General features: G+C 40.9%; 1 protein-coding gene across 3 annotated transcripts; it reads right to left on the reverse strand.

Moving 5' to 3' along the window:
- Window positions 1-1,450: 1,450 nt before the first annotated feature.
- EFCAB14 (EF-hand calcium binding domain 14) lies at window positions 1,451-15,479 on the reverse strand. 3 transcript variants are annotated; one of them, XM_005521129.3, is made up of 11 exons: window positions 15,215-15,479; window positions 14,128-14,276; window positions 10,984-11,129; window positions 9,261-9,359; window positions 7,402-7,512; window positions 6,500-6,580; window positions 5,439-5,630; window positions 4,691-4,771; window positions 3,738-3,849; window positions 2,761-2,892; window positions 1,451-1,954 (listed from the first exon to the last, which is right to left on the reverse strand). In XM_005521129.3, exons 1-11 carry the CDS (start codon window positions 15,388-15,390, stop codon window positions 1,785-1,787), a joined length of 1,449 nt encoding a protein of 482 aa, XP_005521186.1. In that variant the 5' UTR covers window positions 15,391-15,479; the 3' UTR covers window positions 1,451-1,784. The 3 variants fall into 3 exon arrangements, with proteins under 3 accessions (XP_005521186.1, XP_014106389.1, XP_087916717.1); XM_014250914.2 differs by having other exon boundaries at window positions 2,761-2,895; window positions 15,215-15,476; XM_088060591.1 differs by lacking the exon at window positions 7,402-7,512 and having other exon boundaries at window positions 2,761-2,895; window positions 15,215-15,478.
- Between the last annotated feature and the right edge of the window lies 1 nt (window position 15,480).

Below are 15,480 nucleotides of genomic sequence, written 5' to 3' on the forward strand. Positions count from 1 at the left end.
AATTTTAAGGTGACATTAAATTTCATACAAATAAACTTCCAAAAATATTTTGCAAACTCTGGCATATGACTATGATACAATATGTACAAAAAAAATACCAGAATGGTTACATTTTATTGCTTTTTTTCTTTATTTGGTTAAGGAATTATACAGTAGTGTAAAAAAGGGTATGCGAAGTGGCAAGAAGCAAGGGTTGGCTTCTTGTCCTCTCTAAAGCCAAGGTTGGTTGGTTTTGTTTTGTTTTTAAATACGGCGTTTTCAAATGTCACATCAAAAGCATTTTGGTACAGGGTAGCATCTGCATTACCCAAACAGGATAGAAGAGCAACAGTGAAAGAAGCCTAGGAAATGGGCAACAGAGCTCCATTTTGTACATTCCTTTGCTGATTCATACCTCCAAAATATAATTATTGATAAAACATCCAGTCTAAAGTTATATAAAAATCAACAATTATGAATGGACTTCCTTGTAAGCTGATGTTTCAGCGAGGTGAGCAACTTCAACTCACTAATCATGCAAAAAACTCATAACAAGATCAGTGATATTTGTGAGCAAAATCACCAAACTTGGCCCTGATCTAGTCTGCAAGAGAGAATCCCCTCTGCAGAAATCATTTTCCTATGTTCCAGAAGGTAATAAATACATTCTGTGTTTAGATCCACTACTATGAACAGATCTTTAAGTTCCTCTAGGTAAGGAAACCTCACTTACAAACCATGTGTCAGTACAGAATGATGATGCCATTGCACATGTCTACACAACTTTTTACATCCTTCTGTTGGCAAGAAGACAAAAAATAAAGGTACCAAGAAGGGATCACGGTCACAATAGCCACGAAAGAGCTCACAAGTCTTCTCTGGGCCTTCCCACCTGCTCACACTCCTGGAGTGTATCAGAGCACTGCTGAGGCATGAACTGCTCAGGTGCTGCTCAGCAGGCTGCACTGTAGGCTTTTACCTCTTAAGCATCTATTAAAGCTATTCAATATTCATTTAAAAAAAAATAAATAGACAGGCTCATCTCACAAAATATAATCTGAATGCAATACGGCAAAGCCTAAAGAATGCTGAAGTGAAAACCCAAGCACTTGGCAAGTTAATTGCTCCTGTAGGCTCATGATATAAAAACACTTCCAACTCTTCCCTTTAAAAAAACATCCTGCTATAGATGGGCATGACTTACCCCTCCTGCCTTCCTCTGATGAGGCCAAATTTATTCACTGATATTCTTAATAAAAATCAGAAATTTAGCTGAAGCTCTTAAACTCCCATTCCAGGCTCAGCCTCTCATTATAAACTGCTTACTACCAACACAGCCCCTGACACAACTTCTCCTTAAATATGCATAATTTACTCTATCTCATATATTTACAAGCAGAAGCAGCCCATCTTCATAAGACAGATTTTCCTTCTGCTCTACATAAAGTGCAGCTCTCTAATTTAAGGCAAATTTCAGTGAAATATAAAACCATAGTTTTATTTTAGTATGTACACATTTTAAATTATAACCAATAACTTCCTTGAAAAGGAAATAATGAGAGGAAAATGTTTCCAAGTTTGGGAATTTTCTGGATTTTAACGAAGTCCCAATATTATGTCCTATCGACATATAAATTTGTAAATTACTTTTCAATAAATGCAACTGAAAAAAAGAGGTGGCAATGTGTACAGTAATTTAGCTCCAAAGATCAGTAAAACACCGAAAGTGCAGCTGTAATTTTATGTCCTGTAGCTTCCTTTAGCTACAGTAACATCCACCAATATCACATTTCTAAACGTATATCCTATACACCTAATGCTAATCTCAGTTCTTTTAGTGTGTATTTCTCATCTCCATCTGTGTCAAACTCCTTAAAGCTCTGGGATTCTTGGGGTGTGGAGCCAAACAGCTTTTGAAGAGCTTTGTGTGAGAGTTTTCCATCAGCATCTGCTTTTTCAAAAAGTTTCTGAAGATCTGCAAAGAGAACAAGGATTGAGAATCAGCTCCTTTAGGTACACAGGAATATCCTATGAGCTGCTTTCCCAGTTTTATGTCTCTTACTATCCCCTAATTACATACAGCATCCCTGAGTGAGTGTTTGCCTCCTGTTTTGTCACAAGCTGCTGGTAACAGTTTAGCAGAAAAAAAAGCATGAACATTTCTGTATTAAATTACATTAAATCTGAAGAAATTAATCCCTATTTCTAGCTACAACTACCAGCCCATTTTACAACTGCTAACTGCATACAGATGCAGTTATCCCCCACAAAAGCAAGCTCTGAATGACTGTTGCTATACCAACAGGACAGATGATATAAAGGGAAAAGTGCCTATTCACTTCCTGATGCTAAGAGTTGCCCTTTCAGGAGCTGAAGAGACTGAACAGCAAGATCCAGAAACCATTCATCTGACCAGGGAGCGTTCTCTTGGAAAAAAAAATGCAGAGCAGAAAAAAGCCCCAGAAAATACACACTCATAGCTACTTCTTTTTCCTTCAGCATGTTAATTCTGCCCTTGACTTCTCTCCCTGTCTCTGGGGAACTCGATATAATACTTTCAAAACAATTATAATTCACTAATAATGCACACTCCTGCTTAACTCTCAGTTTCTTTTACATGCTATTATTTCCTTTCAGTTTCTTTTCTTAATTTTTTTTTTAAACCCCTAGTTTTCAAGATTTTAAAATTGACCTCACAACTCCCAGAATGTTTATATTTATCCTCTCCTGAACATTTACATGAAATACTCAGAAGAAAAGGTCAGCCTAAAAAGGACATACCTTCAATGCTGGAAATTCCTGGTAAGGACAGATGGCTCAGCTGCCCGTTTCTCTCTGTGTTGTCATCAGCTGACCTTGAAGCCACCCTTGAAAGGTCTGTGGGCTTTGCTGTAGTACTCTGACTATTTTCAACTGCTACAAAACAATTTCTATTAGTCTTACTAATTCCACAGAATTACAGCTAGCAAAACCAAACAAAAATCCAATACAACTGATTTATTTTTTATCACAGTAGCTGTATGGGATAAGAATGCTGCAATATTTCAGAATGTAGCAGTGTTGTTCCTTTTTACTTTAATTGAAAGAACAGTTTTGGGACAGTCACACAGCTTTAATCTTCCATTCTGTATTAGGAGGTGTGTATTTATAAACTCCCACACAAAGAATGACTTAGGAGTGTTTTCTGCTTCCCACTCTGAGGGTGCTGAAGAAGCTTCATTAAGCAAGTTACATCTGCCCACCTGAGTTGCTTTCACCTTATCAATACCTCTATTCCCCAACAGCAAGGTCTAAATTTCCAAGTACTTGCTTGGAATGAACAAGCAGGTGCTCACAGTTCTATTGTAATAGAGCATAGCATAGTTCTATTGTAATGAACTATTTAAAAATCTAAGGTTCAACAGAAGTGCAGAACTGAAGTCAGCAGAGGCAGAGACCTTTTCTGTCTGTTACAGTTACATTTTGAAAAGGTAAAACCAGACTTTATTTGGTATAAAGCTCTACAGTTCATCACTGCCTGCCTTCAAACACCAACTATCGATCCACATGAATCCTTCCACACATATTTTAAGTCACCTTCAAACTTTGGCAGTCATACACAGTTTTCTGTTTCAGCAACATCAGTTTCCTACCACTTTAACTAAAAATACCTTCATCAAAATCTTAAGGAAGAGTCTAATTATCCACCTTACTTTTGTATTTTTTGAATTACACAGGGAACCTCCAGGTTTATGATTACTGTTACCAGACATTCTCACCATTCTTTGATGCCTCAATGGGTATGTCATTTTCTGACTTGCTTGTGAGAGCACTGATCATCTGAAGAGTCTCTTTTAGTTTTGATACCTGAGAATCTCTAGTTCCCGCTTCCTGCACATGTAGAGAAAAAAAAAAAACACATCCTAAAATGCACCCCTTCAGTAGATGCAGAAGATTAGAAAAGGTAGTAATTTAAAACAAGTCAGCATTTTTGACTGACTTTGAGGTATCCAGGCTGATCAAGTTTAAAATTATAACCAATATCTTTAAACAATAAATAAATAAATACATAATCTATGGGAAGATACAATGAATAAATTTACATGGTCTGTAGGAAAGCAAAAGAATCAGTACCTCAACCTGAAAAACAGGCAATTATTTTGCATACACTCATTTCAAAAGAATCTGATGTTTACTTTCTATATTTCCTACAGAAAAGAGCAAGACATTGGAAAGCTCTAATATAAAACAGTCAAGCATACTTGGAGTGAACACTTATATATTAATTAAACTGCTTAATTGTTTCCAAGGTTTGTCTGCAGTAGTGAATATCTTTGTGCAGGAACTGCTTCATCTCTGTTAAAATAAAACCCCCTTATTTTTTAATCTGCAGCTCCCTCTATTCATTGGTACATTCCAGATGACAGGTTGAGTTCACATCAGTACAAGCCCAGAACTGACAGTGCAGCCTGCTCACTCACCCACCTTCTTTCCAGCAGATGGAAACTAAATTCAGCAGCATCCCCTCCCATCCCCTGCCCACAGTTTGGCCATTCAGTTAAACTCTCTCCCAGACAGTGACAGACCATTACTGAGAGGGGCTTTCAGCAAGTCCTTGAATCCATTAGTGCCTCTTTGCAGACCTCTGCTCAATTAAGGTCCATTTAAAACATCTTTAGAAAGACAATTACATGCTCTACTAATCCATGCAATTTTTATTTCCTTACTCTACCTTCAGTTCTTTATTTGACTGAGTTTCACTATCTAGTTGATCTTCATTTTCCACTTTTAGAGAGGTAGTTGCATCATTCCCCTGCACAAAAAACACAGCAGAGTTTATTCACATGCTTTTTATTTTCTACAACAGTTTCTTTCCTTCAAATTTGGCAGACATTAAGCAGAGATAAAGCAGGGCAGATACACTGTAGAATAAACATGAAGTCATAAAAATGGTTTGTATAATTTACCACAGCAACGTCATCATGTTCCTTTATTGTTAAACATACAGAACATGTTCTCACAGGCTGGCGCCAGTTCGGCAAACAGAAAACATTGGAAGAATTTATGAACTTATTTAGGAGGTTTTTTTTTTTATTGGGGTTTTTTAGAATTTTACCACTGTTAAACAAATGCAGACTCCCACTTAGCTCCTCACTGGGTCTTAAGAGATCTATGCCAGAGTGATTCCAAAAACATAGCTCAGTTTGTGAATCCTGCCTCATAAAGCACTCACCCAACTCTTAAATGTCACACTGTTTTGGACACTTTCCTGTAGAAACTGCAGAAGAGAAATGAAATATTGCTTCTAAGACACTCTTAATGCTGGTTTATCTGTTAAGGAACAAATTCCAGCCTTTTCTAAATTAATTCCTAAGTACCTCAAATTTCACTCCGACATGCTCTTTAGTTAGGTCTGAAAAGCTCTATCTGCAGTGTAAGGGAAGGAGTAGCCTGAGGAGACACCCTGAGCCATCACTTACCATGATGGTAGACGAGTTCTCTCTCCTGTCCAGATTTTTCACAACGAGGGGAGAGTTTTCCAAGAGTGTAACTTTCCGGCTGAGGTTGCCAATGGCTGCATCCACATTTAGAAGCTTGATGTCATTCAACTTTTGGTACACCACTACAGTATTATTTAGCTGCTCCAAAGCCGCATGCAGTGCCTGGCTTTCCTGAAATATAAACAGAGCACGTGTCAGTTTACCCAACCTCTGCAGTGACTCCTGCTATTAACAACATGACTGACCCAGTTTAACTGTGCAGACTTCAGGCTGCCTCTCCACTGACACCACTGAAAACATCCAACTGGAAGCTTACAGAAAGTTATTCCAACTTTCTGAAAGTTTGAAACTGAGATTCTTCCCTAGGGCTAACCTCTTTGTTGCTAATACAATCACTTCAGCTGTGCAGTGAACACAGAAAGCCTATTCATCTCATTTTCCAGGTCAAGCTTTGTAAGCACAACAATGGTTTTTCCCAAGAAAGTGCGTCCTGGGCATATTTATATACAGGATTCATTTTCCAGGAAGATATTGACTGTATTAAATGTAAGTAAATGCAGTCATTCTGCTCCAACCCATTCTGCTAAACACCTACACATTAAGCGTTTGTTTTTTGTTGTTGTTGCTGAATTACTGCTTTCCACACCTCATTACAGTGAGGGTGACTCAGTACATGCCACTCCCGAGTTTGCTCAGATTAGCAAGTACCTGCCATAAAATTCACTCCACCAAAAGCCTTTAACTTGTTTTCATTTACTTTAGCAAAGCACACCTATAATTTGTCAGACACTAGTTTCAGTCTTTTTACTCCTCACCCAGTCAGAATCCAAAAAAAAATCCACTCTCAGACCAGGGCACTTTGCTGTTTGCACATACACAGGAACTACAGCACAATTATCTTATGATCTGCTTTAAAGCATGCTATCTGCATTGTCTTGATAAAAACCAAATTTTTCACACTACAGTACCGCAAAACACACAGGTAAGTTACATATCCATGACGCTTGTACCAAAATTCCTTATGCAAGGGAGAAAAATACCTTTTTGCAGTATTCTGTCTGATTTCCCTCAGTCCTTGGCACAGCAGTGGAGGGAAGTGAAGGCAGCTGTTTTAATTCCTTCTAAGGAAAGAAGTAGAAAATTGTGTTATAAAATCCCTGTGAATAAGTGTTTAATAAGTGGCAGACTGTAGCTGAGCGTGTTTTGCTACAATTACAGTCACTCAGGTCTGCTGTGCATGCAGTATTTTAACAAGGCTAATAGTTTTCTCTCTCAAACACATAAGGTCCAAATTTATTTTCATTAAACCCTCCTAATTAACTCATCTCCATTTAATGAAGTATTATGATACACATTTCACTGCTACCATACACACTGCCATATCTGCAATGCTTTTAGAGCACCCACTGACTGAATCAAGCTTTATTATATGTCTAATTTAGATTTTGTCTGCAAGAATTCTGGTACAGTAGTTTAGCTGAAAAACTCTAATTATTGGCTCAGTTTGTTAACATCAAGTGAGAGGTCAGGATAAATACAGTGAGTAGTTTCTGCTGAAGACAGTCAGTAATTTCATCCTTATATATATCCTTAATTCAACCAAAAATTTATATTAATTTTCTGACATTCCCAAACCTAAAACAGTGCAGACAGTTACCATAAGCAGTACCTTGCATCTCACAGGAGCATTTCCCAAGCCCCTATATCCGTGGAATAGGAAGCAAAAATATGCAGGATAGGAAGTGTAGAAAGGAACAATTCTGGCTCCAGAGAAACAAGCACTTGATACCATACAGAAATCTCACAGAGATTAGAAAATTAACTAATTAATGTACCAACCTAGTGAAACCTCAGAAGTATTTCAAAGGTAAAAGACAGAACTCCAAGCGTTTCTTTAACTTGCTTCATATTAGGCAGTGCTAAAGCAGTGCATTTTTCTTACCACATCATTCTGGAGTATTTCTATGGATTTCTTGTATTCCTCAATAGCTGTCTGTATATTTTCAACATCATGAGCCACACTGGTAAGGGTGCTACCTATGTTGGCTACAGTCTGCAATAAAAAAAGATGACAGGAATCTCAGCCTTCCTAAAACTGCACTGTCCCAAAGTACCAGTCAGCTAAACAGAACGTTTTGCTACAGAAACTGCAGGCAGACTGCAGTTTCACTAACTAAATTCTTCAAACTCACCTGCAAAACCATGCATACGAGTTTGAAGAATTTGCAAGTTTTTTTGCATTCAAAACTGCAAACTACACCCAAAGCAACCTGTGCCCTGGAGGACCTCAGGACACCTTCAGCACCCTTCAGCAGCAGGAACAAAAGCCACTACCCAAGAAGAATTCCCTCAGTAATCCTTCAGGATTTTAACACCAGCAGGCATCCTTATTTCCAGGAATGGTACCTGCAAGGAAAAAGGCTCAAGAAAACCAAATCCCACATAAGAAACTCAGCCTTGTCATAGGATCACTCAGGTTGGCAAGAACCTCTAAGACTGAGTCCAACTATTAACTCAGCACTGCCAACTCCACCATTAATCCATGTCCCCAAGCTCCTAACACATCCTTTAAATACCTCCAGGGATGGCAACTCCAACAGCTCCCTGTGCAAGCTGCTCCACTGTTTGACAAGCCATTTAGTGAAGGATTTTTTTCTATTATCCAATCTAAACCTCCACGGGCACAGTTTTAAGTTATTTCCTCTTGTCCTACCACTTGTCACTTGAGAGAACAGCCTGACCGCCCACCTGACTTACAGCCTCCTTTCAGGGAGTTGTAGAGAGTGGTAAGGTCCCCCCTGAGTCTCCTTTTCTCCAGACTGAACAACCTCAGCTGCTCCTCCTCAGACTTGTGTTCCAGACCCTTCCCCACCTCCACTGCCCTTCTCTGGACACTGCAGCCCCTCAATGCCCTTCCTGAACTGAGGGGCCCAGAACTGGACACAGGATTTGAGGCGTGGCCTCACCAGTGCCTGGTACAGGAGGACAATCACTGCCCTGGTCCCACTCCTGATAACAACATGCCTTCTGACTTGCTTCTGACAGTGCAAATCCAGCCTGCTTGTAGCAGCAAATAAGGAGCTTAGGAAACAGCTTTGTACTCTTCCCAGAAAAAGAAATCCTGGCAGCCCCATCAGCCAAACCACACTCACTGCTTTGCCTATCACTAGCTTGTTGATTATACATTAATTTTCTAGGGATAGGAAGTGAGATGTGGAAAGCCATAATGCCACAAAGACTGGACTAACATTAGGTGTTAGCCCAACATAAATGTTTATTGCTAAATAAACAGATCTGCCATGGAAAAGCTAGGCAAGTTTCAACAAGCCATTCTTTTAACCAAAATAAACAGGACAGTTCTTTGGTGAAGAATGCTCAGTAAGGCACACACTAGGACATGGTATTAACAGAAAGAAATACATTTCCTTTTCCAATTAAAAAAGCTAAACAAACCACCTATTTGCATGCCGTTATAAAACTGCAGACAGACTTTTTTCAAGTGTCCCACATGATATTAAGATTAGCAACTTGAAGAAGAGTAACCAGAAAGATCAGCTCCAACATGGGACAGCAAAATACAAACAAATGCATGTCCAAGAGGGATAAACAAGCCCTTTAATTTTTTGACCTTTTACACATTATCACAGGACTATACAATTTATGAAGTCAAATTTTAAAGACAAGAGAAGCAAATATTCCTTGCAACTCAGGTAGCTCCTGCTGTCAGTGCTGCCCCCAGGAGCCTAGCTGCAGCTTAACACACAGAGCACATTTAGTGACAGCCACATTTGCAGTGCTTACCTTCTGAAGTTTCTCTACTGTGAGAGGAAGAGAAATCAGGTCAGCAGCAGATTTTATATTGTTTTTGAGATGATTTACTGTTGAGGTCAATACTGATATCTAAAACCAAAAAGGAGTACTTAGAATTAGGCAACATAATCCTGATTCTGACCTTCCCCAATACTGATGGCTTAATGTGCAACATTAAAACATAAGGCAATACAAAATTATACATGTACACACAAAAACCACCCCTATCTCTAGGTTAGAAGTCCTGCCCAGGCTACATTAAAAATATTCTGCCTCTTGTGAAAGAGCAAGTTTTCATTTAACTATTTTTTAAAACCAAATGAAAACCACAGAAAACCCTTCTTTTCACTAAGTACTGTCTGCCAGTTTTACATTCATCCTCTTAGAGAGAGGCTGTTGCCCAAGAAAGACTTCAAAAATTGTGTAAGTAGTCTTCATGTGGAGGAAACCATCACCCACTTTTGTATTTAACAACATAACCTGCCTGGCAAAACCCAGCCAAGCCAGGCAACCTCTCCAGCTGAGTGATGGGTAAAGAAGTTGTGCTTATCATCCAAACCCTCTGCAGCACAAGTGGAACAGAGACTAAAATTCACTTTCTTCTGTTTAAAAAATAAAGTTGTTTTGCAAGTTGAGGAAAAGATCCTAATTTTACATTAGGTCAATGTTAATCATCTGGCATGCAGGCTTTCTAGCTCACAGCTGTGAACACTGGCTGAGATTATTCCCAGCAGCACATCCCAACAATTCACAGATAAAAAAAAAAAGAGCAAGAAAATTTTGATTTCCCGAAGATCTGGCTCAGACTGTAACCAGACCCCGAAGTAACCTGAGAGCCTGCAAGAACCATGTGCAAGTATCTTTAACAGCCAGGTGCAGATAATAGCATTTTAAGAGTCTCATGAAAAGCCTGAATAACTGTGGCTAAAACAGTGAGATGCTAAAGGGAGCAAATCAAATTTTCAGGTGTGCTCCAATAAGCACTTAACCACCACATGGGACTGAAGAAAAAAATCAATCTAAGCAGGCACCTCAGTACTCTAACAAATTAAACCAGAGTACCTGGGTCAAGAGGAGTTATCCCCACACACCTCTTGACATTCACTGTGAGCAGCTCTGAACTTTTACCCTCCAGGGCAGAAATTTCAGTAAAAGCCTTGCTGGATTCTTTATTTGAAGTGTGAGTTAACAGAGCAGCTGAGCAAAGAGCTCTCTGGTAAGTGGCTTGGTTCTAGCCCCATGACAGTGCCAAGATTTACACCAGCTCAGAGGCTGAGTGTGTTAGCAGGTTTTATATTCACAGGACACCAGTGAATACTTAGTTTGTAGCAACAGGAGCTTGTTCTGAGTCAGGTAACTCTTTTTCACACTCACGAAATGCTCTCAGCAATTTGAAATGTCAAAATCTCTCATCATAAATATCAAAAATATTTGGCAGGAGAATTAAGAACTGCACAGTTCTCGGGTTCTTTTAAATTCTGCCTGAACTCCATCAGTTATGCAATTTCTCCTCTTGTGATCAGTCTCCAGCCCAGCTGGAGCTCAAGCTGTTTTTTGCTTGTTTACAATGAAATTAATACTCTAGTTGAACTTTAAAAATAAAAGCTACTTATATGGTAACAGAAGCCCTTAGATAAAATTAATTTCCCTAAAAAATAATTGAATGGATATTTTATTATTTTTCAAAACTGAGGACTTAATGATCCCCTCTCACCTGTTTATTGATCTCTGTGATATTTATCCAAATTTTACTCAGCCCCAGTTCTCCAGTCTCAATTTGCTCTAGCTGCTTTTGGTTCTGCACCAGATCTTCATTCAGTTTAGGAATTTCTTGGAATGATGTCTTTTGATTAGATTCCACTAAAAGAATGAAAAAATAATTACAAGCAAACCAAAACAAAAATCCAGGTAAACACTAAAGGGCATAAAACAAATTACAAACAGCAACATCTACAACAGTAAAAAAAGGCAATAACAGTTTGTACATATGGGTTTATTGCCAGTGTGGATTCAGTGTTTGCTCAGAATGACAGCTCTTTTTTGTTTTAAGAGTACCAATATCTGCAGAGAGAACCCAGAGAGACTGACTAAATTTAACACTTTGCATAGTCCTGTCATTCTGGCAAACCTCAGAAGGTCTTTATTTAGTGCAGTTATTTTGCATTACCTCCACAGGGGAACATGACATAGTAACGGGCCTGTGAACAAGAGTTGCCAACAGTCCCAGGTAAAGGAGGCAGATGAAATGAACCTCAGCGCCCTTTTCAAGCCTGCAGTGGAGCTGAAGTGAATTCCAAGGAGATTAATGTAATTAATTGCTCTGTGAGACAGAAAGACAACTGAAAAAATAACGTATAAGCTTATACACTAATGGCTGTTGGTAAACAGATCAGTAAACAAGGTCCTTGCAAATTAAGTCAGTTATTACTGCAATTAATACTACAGGAAGGGGGAAACATGCAGCACAAAGCAATTCCAGTGAGCCTGAGAAATGCAGCTCTTCCGGATCTGCAGTGACTAAGCTGTTTAGCTGTACTGTGAGGCAATCCTAAATCCCTAGGCCTGAGAAACAAATAAGCAAAGGTTTTGAGATGAAGATGACAGAGTTCTCCAAAACCTGCATGTCCACCCTGTATGACAGCACTGGAAAGCTTCACAACAAACAGCCATCGCTCCAACCAGACTGCCAAGAGCAGTGGCACCTATGTGATGTGCAGCTGGCAGATCCCAGAAAAAATTTCCATGTGTGACCAATCCAGTCAAAAAGAGAAGCCTGTGGAATGGATGCCCAAACATACAAAACTGGAAAGCTGTGCATATTCAGAAACCTACCTCGCTTCTCTTTAAGCAAGTTCTAAAAGAACCTTCTAGGTGCAAAGAAATCTGCACTGGATGACCCAAGGTCCAAACAACACTTCTGGGTAAGACCTCAAAAGATGTATTTTAGCCAAAACAGACTGAGAACTAATTTGTGCATTTGACAAAAGCATCTCACACTAAATCTCATGTTTTCATAGGCTCTTGTAGACAAATTATTTTCCGTTCTGCCACCCTAACTATGAACAGTGGGACTCCACTTGAAGAGTTTTCTGCAGCATTAGGAAGGTTAAATGCCACGTGTTCTTAGCATCATTGCTGACAATCAAAGGGAAGACACTACATGACTTCCTCCTTCTCCAAACATACCTGATACAAAGATGTCTTGTTTATAAAAAGCACTCATGCCACACTCACTTTGTGCAAAGGACGGCAGAACATATCAAATACTGCCACAAACATCTGCTCTGATGGGGAAAAAAGTCTGGATGAAGATTCAGAGAAAGGTTGTTTTTCCAAACTTGCTGTACGACAGATGGGTCACCTGCCTTTGTTTCTCTGCTCACCCACACATTTCACCAAGGCAAAACATTACCTGGTTTGGGAACCAGGTTGTTCTTGCTGCCTGCTTTTTTTGTTGTTGTATTTAAATGCTGTGCCTCTTTGTGAGGCTCCCATCCAACTCCTAGGCATGGTATTATGATGGCAAGGAAATGTGACACGTTTATCACCAGGCAAAGCATTAAATGCACAGCTTTTCTATCAGAGCTATTAAGAAGAAAACAAGCCCATCTGTAATTGCCAGACAGGGAGAACACACTCAGGGAGAACAGCTGCTTTAATAAAGAGGTCTGTGTTGAACAGGAATGATGAAACTTAACTACACCAAAGCAAACAAATGCTGTCCTCGTGCAAAACTTTTACCACCAGCACGCCCTTAAAGAGGAGCAGTCCACAAAGAGCAGCAGCTGCTGACCCAGAACACTGAAACAGCCACTCCAGAGCTGCTGGGAACACTCACAAAGCAGCACCCGGAACTGAAGGTATCCTCCAGAACTGGTGGACAGCAACTTTTAGAGTTCAATATCAGTTAATACAAAAGCACATCTATCAGCAATTCTCTCACACCCAGCCAGCCTGTTCCACCTTGACAGACAACTCCCCACCTCACACGCCTGAACAGGAACACATAAACACCAACAGCAAAGAATTTCTACACACATTCCCTCAACGCCTCTTTCACCACAATCAAGACAACACCTTTGCTTAACATTTGCAATCCATACAGGATTTTAAACACTACTAACGTAAGGCACCAAAACCCATCTTGTGCCCAGAGGCAGGTACAGAGTACCTCACCATACACATATCACCATTTGCTATACCTCAGCCTACAGAAGTTACTACACTGAAAATCCTGGCATGGATGGAGAAAACCTGAGCTTTACAAGCAAAACACTTCATCTGAACTCCACGCTTCAAAGTATTAAACATTAACTCTACACCACACATAACCCAGTGTAAAAATGTTGAACAAGAACAGGCCAGTGAGTCAGTGCAAGCAAGATAAACACTCAGAGGATACAGAGAGAAAATATGGTAGTGAAGCAACATTCAAATTGCAGTAATTCCACAGCAAGCATCAGAGGTTTTAAAAGAGTTCAAGACAACAGTTTTTCTTCATTTTTTTTTCCCCAGAATTCCCTAGACTGCTTTGACAGGTCTGATGAGAACTTTTTAAATAGGGTCTTTCTTTGGAAGAAAGCATTCTGAAGACCAAAGTCAGGAATTTTAGAAATACATATACAAGCAGCTACAGGCTCACCCAGTCCAGTGTCTCTGCTCCTCAGAAGATACAGAGCAGGCAAGAATATGTAACATTCACCTTAGATTCACTAAGTCTGTTTTCTTGGCTCAGAGCACTCCTCAACCCCGATGTTATTTGTCTACTCAGTATTTTCAGACTTTGACTGAGCAGGCAAGCAACTAAAGCTCTTCATACTGCCCAAAGAAAATGTGAAATAGTAATGTTCATACTTACTGGTTCGAAACTTCTCCTTTATTGCATCCAAATCCTCCTTGAGAGCCACCTGCATCCAGACTAAGCCAACACATGCGACCACACAAGCAGCAAGAATGACAAATGCACATAAAGGGTAACAGAACCTGCAGCATCGCAGGTAGTCTCCCCTGCAGAAAACAAAGTAACAGTTTGTGAACATACAGCAGTGCCTAGAAAAGTGTTACTTTAAATGCTGTCCGAGCAAAGTAAGGGACAGCGTTCTAAAAGCATGCATTTTGGCTGACAAGGGCTAACAAAGAGCATTTTCAGGAATAAATAAGGCCATAAAGTCAGGTCAGGGCTGTTACTCTCTAGTCAGCTTATCCTCAGTAGGCAACATCTAGCATATTTAAAAGCAGCTGTCAGGTTTCCTTTACTAAAATATCCTGCTCTGCTGACATAAACTTATGTCAGGCACATCTGCTTGACAGCGTGAAAAACACGCTTCAAGACGAGGTATTATTACCGTGTTACGACAAGTACTTCTAGAGCGTTCTAAATTATGAAAGCCCAAGTTTCCCTGAGACATCCCTACTTCCAGGTATGCACAGAGGCCCATAATTAATGCTGTTACTTAACTGAAAAGCTTATTTACTGGCAAAAGCACAGCACGTCCCCGAGAAAGCCAGCACTGCGCCAGCTCGCAGGTCGGTGCCACGCAGAGCACACACACACACACGGGTAACTGCGGCCAGCATCTCCAGGAGCTGCCCCCAAGTTTAGTCCACAAGGACTTGTGCTGCGGTGAGCACAAAACAGAAAAAAAAAATAATAAAAAAGCCAGGAGATGCTCCAGTGGGAGCTGACCCTAGCTATGGCTGGGGGTTGGAACTAGATAATCTTTAAGGTCCCTTCCAACCCAAGCCATCCTGCGACTCGATACTTCCACTTCCAAACAGGCGACCTGCGGGGTCGGTCAGGCTCAGCGCAGCTCCGGGTGTCCCCTGGCAGTCCCCAGCCGCACACACCCCCTCGTCCCCGCGGCTGCGAACCCGGCCCACCGAAGGCAGCGCAGCCCGGCCGCGGGGCCGGGGCAGGACCTGTCCGCGCAGCGCCCGGGACTCACTTTCCGCAGCGGCCCCGCGCCCCTGAGAACTCGTCCTCGTCGGAGCTGGACTCGGAGTCGGAGGCGGGCGGCTCGGTGCGGAGCAGCCGGTGGCCAGAGCCCTTCTTGGCGGGCTTCTTCCTGCGGCCGTCGGCGGCCAGGCCGATGAGGGCGTTCAGCTCCTTCCGCTTCTTCATCCTCTTGTGGGGCGGCGGCGCGGCCGGCGGCTGGCTCCCGCCTGCCTCCTCCTCCTTCTCCTCGGCCGCCGCCGCCGCCAGCGCGTCCCG

Source organism: Pseudopodoces humilis, chromosome 10, assembly GCF_049639895.1.
Source record: "Pseudopodoces humilis isolate 2021_Gansu_Grassland_sample_001 chromosome 10, ASM4963989v1, whole genome shotgun sequence".
Classification (NCBI taxonomy): Eukaryota; Metazoa; Chordata; class Aves; order Passeriformes; family Paridae; genus Pseudopodoces; species Pseudopodoces humilis.

Coding starts and splice junctions, on each gene's coding strand:
- EFCAB14 (XM_014250914.2), bottom strand. CDS start 15,390: ATGAAGAAGCGGAAGGAGCTGAACGCCCTCATCGGCCTGGCCGCCGAC. Junction 7,513..9,260: donor CAGTAGAGAAACTTCAGAAG/GTAAGCACTGCA, acceptor TTTTTATTGCAG/ACTGTAGCCAACATAGGTAG. Junction 1,955..2,760: donor AGGAATTTCCAGCATTGAAG/GTATGTCCTTTT, acceptor TTCTCTTTGCAG/ATCTTCAGAAACTTTTTGAA.